Genomic DNA, 8,974 nt, shown 5'->3' with positions numbered 1-8,974 from the left:
AGTGCTGAGCAATTTGCTGCCTTCGTCCCGTGATTGCTCACCTGAGTTTCTACCACTTCGGGAGCTCTAACACAGAATTGGTGAACTTTAGCACAGACACTTATGAATAAGGATAATTTTCATTTTTTAAGATGGTTAACTGCTGCGGAGTGTATACAGGTTACTTCCTTAGAGAATAGGGAATCACAACATTTCATGCTTAAACCAAAAAAAAAAAAAGGGTCAGCCTTTGGGTACCTCATTTTCATTGAAATCAGTAGAGTGATGCACTGAAAATAATGGTATTTTTGTAGGCATATACAAGATAGCATTCAGTCTTCCTTTCCACTTTCAGATTTTATTTTTAAAGAGAGTCTTCTACTTAGATTCCTTTTAAGATTTCCCTTCCTTTCTGCTTCTATTGTATCTCTTTAACTGACCAGGATGATTTAGCAGTACTTGACTCTCAGCATGTTAAAAAGATATTCAAGGCTCCCCTTACATGGGAAGACAAAAAGCAGCTTTAAGATCCTGGCAGCTTTCTCATCTACATACAAAAGCAGCAAGAAAAGAAACAATTAAATGGCACAGCTTCTCCTGGAGCTCTCAGACCTTTCTATCATCTTCATTTTCCTCTTAGTGATTTACGTGAGCCTTCCTTGTGTGTTAGCCTGGCTCACTTGGCTGCATCATTCCCCCAACCCTCCCAAGGCAGGCAAAGCTGCCGCTGAATTCAAGCCTAATAGGGTTCATTGCAGGAAGAGAAACCAATTTTGGTTTTAGTGGGATATCTACAGCTGAAGCAAGCAAATTCAATATTTGTTGCCCTGAGTTGACTTTGACACCAGTGCTATGTTGCTGAAACTCTTGGTGAAGTTTGATTTACACCAGGCAGTGCAGAACTTGTTCTTCACATCACTAAGGACTATCTGTCTCAAAGGGAAAGTGTCTCGTGAAAGCTGGTGTGGAAGGAACTGTTGATATTCATGAATGGACAGCAAGTTGGGCAGCAAGTGCGTTCTCCTGTGCGTGTGCCCATTAACTGTCATACCTGTGTGAGTAAGAAACTGTACAGTTTGTCAGTGGATATAAGACTGATGGCTGTGTTGACAGAGAGGAGGGAGGAAGCACGTCTGCCTAGCATAATTCCCAGGGGACACTGTTCCATATGTTTCAGCACATCTGGCAATGCAGATGTGGCTGGAAGAGTGTTGTGGGGGTTTTTGTGTCTTTCAGTATGGTTAATTGTTCATTAATATCTCTTAACCTTTACTTTTATGGACATTTGAATGCTCTGTTTCAACAAACACCTGTCACTCTTTCATCCAGTCTCAGGTGAGTGTTTGGTGTCATTATTTGAAAAATCAGTATAGATCAAGAGCATACCTGAGACTGAAAACAACATGATCTTGGTTTCTCCTCCTAAGTATTTTTATCAGGTAGATTCAAATAGCACATTAGGCAAAAAGAAAGCTGCCTAAATGGTTACTGAAACAGCATCACTGTCAGCTTCAGCTGCAAAAGGGACCTTAGCAATGACTGCCCTTGGCACAGCCAGGAACAGGTGGGCTGTGCTGCATGGTCCTCAGCTCTCCTTCTGTTTGATACGAGCTGGCTCTGCCTCCACATGTTCCCCCTGACCCATGCACAGACCAGAGAGGACACTTCAATTAACCCTGTGTGGCAGGTGCCATACCTGCAACAAGGGGCAGTTCTCCTGCATGGACAACAGCAGACAATAGTGGTATTCTAGTATTTCCCACAATTTTCTTTTTTTTTTTTTAAGTGTCTTCAAATCATATATATATATGGCAGCCCAGCAATAAAAGCCTAGTTGTAGACAGCCGTTTCTGCCTAAACTTGATGCTGCCTCCAAAGCCAAGGTGGCTGTGACACACCAGCCAGAGCATGGCATGAGTTGACGTGTTATGTGCCTATCACTTCCCTGAGACTAACGCTGTGTGTCACGAACTACTGCAGCCGTCTCCCACACTTCTAAAAGCAATTTCCACTCTATTAAGCTCTACCCTTTATGGTGTCTGGGAAGCTAAAAACGGGCTTCATTTTACCTACAGTCTTAGCAACTGCCACCAATGTATCCTTGGGTGGGTTATTAAATTAAGGCTATTGAATCAGATTCTGCTGGCAGCTACTCAATGTCAAACCTGGATTAATCCCAAATTTACAGCTGAAGTTGATGGTAGTTAGGAACTAAAAGTTGGTCCCTTTAAGTTTTAACTCTGTACACTGCAGGCTGTATTAAAGATGCGAAGTTTTCAAGAAGCAGCCAGAGCTGGCTGCATAGGACAGAAGTCCTACAGGATAACTTCTCAAAAGTATACTTTGACCTGCTCACTGTGCTCTGAAATTTCCTGCACAGTGAACTGAGGAGCTTCTGTATGAGAAGGGATGTCAAGTAAAATTATAGTAGCTCTGTTTTTTTTTTTCTCCATAATTCTGCTTAATGGGTTTTCTATAGTAGCGTACTACATTTTCTTCCCAGAGCTCCCAATTTCTTCTGGGAAGGGTGACCCATTTCCTTCATACACCTGGAGTTCCAAAGAGGAGTATTTGGGAAGCAGGGGGATCAGAAGAGATCCAGGTGGTTTATGCAGATTTTTCTGCACTTGAACATTTTCAGGCTGTTCCTGTGAAGCATATAAAATGCCAGGGGCTGGGGGTCCCCCAAGAGGCAGTTGTGTTACAGACTGTGCTGCAGATGTTAGAGAAGTTCAGTGCAGTGGCTGACGCCATTTCTGTGTCTGGAGCTTGGCTCACTGGGAATGCCTTGCATTCATTAATTTAATTGTACAGACTCGGCCAAAGTGTCCATAAAGTGCTCGGGAAGAGCTGTACGTGGGACAGTCACTGGTGGATTGGGTGGGCACAGCCTGTGCCCACCTCACCCAGAGTGAGGGAATGAGACCTGCACCCAGCACTGTGCAATTGCCCCCTTGAAAAGACTTCAGAACTTATCCTAACTCTGGACTTGAGAAAGTCCTGTGTCTAAAAGTGGGGACCCGAACTCCACCAAAGCCTTTGGATGGTGTTGCTTCCTCTCTGCAAAGGGACTGCACTATCATTCCTCTCCCACCTTCAAGCCTTCCAGTCCTTTAAGTCCTTTTCTTTTTTTAGATTAACTTGTAATAAAGGAAAATCAGCTCTGTTGGGTTGTGCCAAGTATTAAAAAAATTGAAAACAAACGTCCCCTAACTCTATCCTTTAAGGGGGAGAACCTTCCCTCCAGCCCTGATTTCAAAGCCGGTAGTTTACGGTAGTTTCTTGTTCTGTGAGAGGTGTCTCTCCTGGGGCCCCAGAAAGCCTCTTGCTTTCTACCATCAGGGTTGTGGCTGTGTGAGCCCACTCTGCTCCTCTCCAGTCCCTCCCTGTGCTGCCCTGTCCCTCCATTGCTGCCCACATCTCCCCTTGCTTCTGCAGGGTTCCCACACTATGGGCAAGGCAAACAGTCAGGAATCCATTCTGCCCGCCCACAGCCTTTTAAGAACACATAACTTATGGCAGTGAATCCAATAAATATGGTCCCTAGTGCAGCAAACCCCATGGGGCCTGGCTTGAGACCAGCCTGGGCTGGAGTGGCACCAAGGTTGTCTCAAAGCTCTTTCCATACTGACATAGCATAGGCAGACCCCTGTGCTCAAAAGGCATAACTCACTGGGAAAATTAGCCCATAATATTGTTTCTGATAAAAGAGGCTTATTTTTTATTTAATGTCACGTTAAATAAATTGCAAAGTGTAGCAGTGAGGATTTAGTACTTGCGGTGCTAACCATATTACTTAGCATTTATACAGTGTTTCCCTCATTCAGAAAAGCACTTTTGCTAACTTAATTCATCCTCAGCCACACTCTGCATGTCATGAGGGAAGTCAGGAACATTTAATATCCCTGCTGATAGATAAGGACTATCTAAGAAGGGATTGGTACAGTGTTGTTACTGTTCCTCTTCCCCCACCCTCAGCATCCCACCCATGTCAATTTTTGATGGCTACAGCCCATATTCATGTTCTGGAAGTCCTCAGCAGTGCAAGGGGCAGGATCCTGTCCCTTTGGTGAGAGTCAGCGATGGTCCTGGCCAAGCAGCCAGAGGGAGCAGGGCTGAAACTGGTGGCAAGCAAGGACAGGTCTCAGCAGACAAGATGGACTGAGAGAGCAGGTCTAGAGGCTGAGATCTGGGAGCTGGGATGCGGAGGGGAGTATGGGGATGAAGGGATGCTTGGGCTGAGGAGGGCACTTGGATGGCCTGTTGGCCTTAGGCAGGAGATAATTTGGGACAAAGGCTTGTGGAAGGATTCTGGTACAGAAGGTTTAAAGGTTGCTTTCAATTCTCTTGCTTGATGGAGGTATGTAAGGCAGGACATAGTAATGGGGTTGGGGAAGAGGACGGTACATCTGGCATGGGGCTGAGGCACAGGGACACAGAGTAGGTGTCCCTGGAGGTGAGCAACTCGGGGTGTGAGAGGTAATGCTGGGAAAGGGCTTCAGCCTGGAGGAGCCGGGGCTAGATTTCTGTGTCAGGATTCTTGCAGAGCAGGCAGTGTTCCTGGGAGCAGCTGCCCACCTCTGCACACCTGCCTGGCCCCTAAACACCACCACTGCTCCCCACTCCTGGCAGGACAGGTCTCCTCCCACAAGCAGACAAATATCCCTTTGCCAGGGGCAAACAAGGTGCGAGGAGAGAGCACAGAGCCCACCCTGTGGCTTTGTGCCCCTCCAGTCCTTGATCCTGTGGGGTGGATACCACAGCCCCATCGCTTGCCCATGTCCCAGGAAAAGAGTCCCAGTGACCTGTGTGTGGGTCCTTGGGCACCAGGAGGTGCCTGGGGATGGGTCATGACTCAAGCTGCTGCTCAGCACAAAAGGGAGCAAATAAGGACAGCTACTTTAGCCCTTTAATCATTTGGGATCCTACTTCTAATGAATGTAAATACATCTGTGTGCCAGTTCTCCCCTCCCTGTCGAGCTGGCATAACTCCTAGTTTCAATGGATTTCTCTCGTAGAGACCAGACCCACATATTGCAGTTGTTATGTGAGCCAAATCAATGCTCACATAGATGGCACTTGCTTTTGGAAAGGATAGTAACTACACACTGGTGTTGATTAATATGCTGATTAATGAATAAGATACTGATTAGTGCCTACCACCTCTGTAAACTGACATTTACAGACCCATGCAGTTATTGTAGGGGTGGGATGTGCTTTTTTAAAAAAAAGAGAACCTGGTAATATGTTCATTCAGATAGATGTTTTTACGATAAACCAATTGGATATTATACTACTTTTACTGAAACTTTCTCTACATTTACTTTCAAAGAATTAAAGTGTCTTTTTTAGAAGTACTCAATTTAACTCCCCTGTAAACTTCTCTTACTTTAATAGTGAATTAAAAATACTATGGGTTAACTTACAGTTTTAAAAATTACTTAATTATAAATCCTTCCTGAAACATTTCTGCATATATAAATGACTGTTGTAATTAAAAGCTAGCACAAATATTTTTTTAACTTGCTCCTTAAAATACATTGATTCTGTTCTCCATCTCTGCACAAAAAATAGATACATGTCCCATTGAAAATTATATTTTTTTTTTCCTGCAGAGTAACACATACCTATCCAAACAGCATATTTTGACCCCAAATTACATTATACAAAAATTAAACCAGCCATTGCCTCTTATATTCTGCACACGGTGTATGCTCATACTTGCAGTATCTCTAGGCTGAAACTACTCATAACATTTTGCTGTAAACCTAAATCTAATATGAATGAGAGGCTGCTTTAATTTTTTTAGGAGCAGTTCTCCTAACTGCAAAGGCATTGAAGACAGCCTGAGAGACACGATCTGTGCGATGCTTCTCTTTATTGTCACAGGTACAGACATCTGATGTGGCAATGCTGCACATTCAGGTCATCGAACATTTACCGATCAGGAAGGACTTTTCAGTCTCTGAAATGGTTACAAATGTTTTTTGTCGGAACGCACTCATTATAAGCAGTCTGATCTCAATGGAGTCCTACTATTTTATTTTGGGTAATAACAGCAAAGTCTTACCAACTGTTGATGGAGAAACCATGGGGTTAATTTATATTCACGTTGGAAAAGCAAAGCAGTGCTCCCTCCCAACTCTGACAGATCCCACGAGTCTTTTCAATAGTTGATTGTCAGGTTGTCCCGATCTATAGCTCAGCGCTGACAACAGCTCATGGTTTATTTGCAGCTTTGAAGCCTGGTTCTATAGTGTTTCTCTTCTGACAGGAGATGAATAAAGGTGTCACTGTGGGAGACTTTTAGCCGGCTGCTATGAAAAGGACCCTCCTCGCCTTCCCTCGCAAGATCCTCTAGTTCACTTTTGGAGCTTGTGGCTTTCCCCTCAGCTGAGTTTAGCTCCATCAGTTCCAATTCGTGCTTGGCAGCTGTTTCTAAAACTCTCTGTTTGTTATAATACCTGACAAAGTTGTTAATGATGGGATGGATGGGAAGGGCGATCGCAATCACCCCGCAAAGAAAACTGATAGCAGCGTTCAGTTTTCCTAGCGTTGTTTTAGGGTATATGTCTCCATATCCAACTGTGGTCATGGTAATGATTGCCCACCAAAATGACTGAGGGATGCTTTTAAATAAAGTTTCAGGGTGACTTTGCTCCATGGTATAACCCAGGGCAGAAAAGACAAAGATTCCAACGGCCAAGTACATGAGGAGCAGCCCAAGCTCCTTAAAGCTGCGTTTCAGGGCATATGTTAGAGTCTGGAGCCCCGAGGAGTGCCGTGCGAGCTTGAAGATCCTCGCGATCCTCATGATGCGCAAGGCCTGGACAGCCTGCTGGACGTTACTCAGCTCCATGAGCTTGGCTCCCAAGTGTGTCAAGGTCAGGCTGACATAGAAAGGAAGTATTGCTAGCACATCAACAATGTTCATGAAAGACAGGGCAAAGTGGAGTTTGTTGGGAGAGGAGATTAGCCTCAGCACGTACTCCATGGTAAACCAGCCTATACAGGCTGTCTCTATGCTGTCCAGGGTCGGGTGCTCCATACGGTTCCCCTCTGCATCTACAACCTGAAGGTCGGGTATGGTTCCCACACACATCACGACGGAGGATATCAAAATAAACAGAAAGGACAGAACAGCGATCACTCGAGCTGGGTAGGATGATTCTGGCTTCTCCAGAAATTTCCAGATGCACTTTTGGCACCTTTTCCAGCGACTTTGCGAGGCATCTACTCCCAAGTCATCCAGAATCAGTTGCACCCTTCGAGCTATTTCTTCCAGTTCCTCCTTTTTTTCACTTAGATGAGTTTTGCAGCAGTCATCCAAAAATTTCAGATCCACTTTCCAAAATTCCATTTCATTCTTGAAACATATGGGGCATATTCCTTTCTTCATGTGAATTTCTCCAAAGTAGTACACGTCAATAATGCATTTGAAAGCATCTGGATCTCTGTCAAAGTAAAACTCTCTCTTTCCCGGATCATAGTCATCACAGAGGGAGAATATGCTATCGTATCCCCCCGATAAACAGTTGATCAGCTCTGCCAGCCGTGTTTCTGGGTATTGATTCAGGTTATCTCCGTAGAACACCTGCCTTACCCCACCGACATTGACTACAATCTCTGTTTCTTCATTTTTTTCTGATCCATCAGTGTCCACATCTGGAAACCTAGAGTCACCTGCCATTTTAATTATATTGGATTTTACTTAATTTTCAGCCTGTTGTGTGGTTTCAAAGCTTTGTGGTTTTAATTTCTCATGAAAGCAAATCAGCACCGAGTCAGCTCTATTACAAATGTTACCAAACTGACCTGGAGTGGTGGTGGGAAAGGTTACAGAGATAAACCTGCGGTCAGGAAAGCCTCATGAGATATGCAACAAGCTGCAGGGAAAAGACAAGTCATCGGGCTGCTGTGCCTGCAAGCAGGATGTTAGAAAGCTCCAGCAGATTTGAAAGAGAAGAAACCATTTAATAAAACTCACCCCTCTGCTCAGTGCTCGAGAGTCTTTTCAGGTCCCATTCTCTCTCTAAAAGTGATATTTATTCACAGGGTGGAAGTCACGGCAGAGAAATAAATCCTGTGCTCTGATTAATGCAACGTGCAGTGAGTGACAGTTCTCAGAGAGACAATCAGCAGGTTGAGCCCACAGAAAACTGTTGCCGTTTCTCTCTTCGATTCCACGGATTTCCCTAGAAAGCTGCTTTAGAATTTTGTTTCTCTGTCCGTTTTCGTTTTACTTTAAGATCTTCCAGAGTTTATCTGCTGACTCTTGCACATAGTCAGTCGGTGCAAGCGTGCAGAGCAGAAACTTGTGCTTGTTTTCCCTTTGCAGTTTCCCAACACAATAGGGAGCCCAGGCTGCGAGGAGTCCTTCCCAAACTCTACCCTCTTCTGGTGAAACCCAGCAAAGCAACAGCTACAAAGAAAACACAGCTCAGCTATTTATACGTCTGCCTAGCTGTAAAATAATGTGTTTCTATACCGCCATGCACTGTAATGATTTTTTAGAACATTTTTTTAAAAATCAAATACAAAACATAATAATGTATAAAGTCATTCTGAGCTGCAGAAAGACACCCAATCAGTTTCGTCTGATGGCAGAAGCCAGAGAAAAAATGCTGTGTTTTGGAACAAATGCACAACATAAATCTTGCTCTCAGCGGGACTGGAGCACTGTCTAGAGTAATTCTCTGTCAGGACATTGAGTTTCCGTAGATTTGTACTGGTGTCATTGAGAACCAAGCAGAGACCATAAAGTTTTCCTTGCAGCTGCAGAGCAAAACTTTCCCCGCACTCTGCGCACGTTTCCCAAAGCTCTTTGTCCTCAGTTTTAGCTGTGTTTTCTGAGTCTGCTGACCGCTGACCCTGATGGGCGCTTGAGTAATTTACAACGCCTATGATGACTTCTCGGTGAATGCTACTTACCAGCAGTAGTGCTTCGTACTTCATCCAGGGCTTAACAAGTAACAGCAAGCATGTCCTTTTAACT

The 8,974-nt window shown here is 44.4% G+C and overlaps 1 protein-coding gene across 1 annotated transcript; it reads right to left on the bottom strand.

Moving 5' to 3' along the window:
• Positions 1 to 6,205: 6,205 nt before the first annotated feature.
• Positions 6,206 to 7,669, bottom strand: KCNF1 (potassium voltage-gated channel modifier subfamily F member 1). The gene has a single exon (XM_074153916.1). It carries the CDS (start codon positions 7,667 to 7,669, stop codon positions 6,206 to 6,208), a length of 1,464 nt encoding a protein of 487 aa, XP_074010017.1.
• Positions 7,670 to 8,974: the final 1,305 nt, after the last annotated feature.

The sequence above is a fragment of the Numenius arquata genome, chromosome 9 (assembly GCF_964106895.1).
Source record: "Numenius arquata chromosome 9, bNumArq3.hap1.1, whole genome shotgun sequence".
Lineage (NCBI taxonomy): Eukaryota > Metazoa > Chordata > Aves > Charadriiformes > Scolopacidae > Numenius > Numenius arquata.
Note: the sequence above shows the minus strand (reverse complement) of the source record. Positions and strands in the feature narration are given on the sequence as shown.

Bases quoted from the DNA above. Each gene is read 5' to 3' on its own strand.
- KCNF1 (XM_074153916.1), bottom strand. From the start codon at position 7,669: ATGGCAGGTGACTCTAGGTTTCCAGATGTGGACACTGATGGATCAGAA.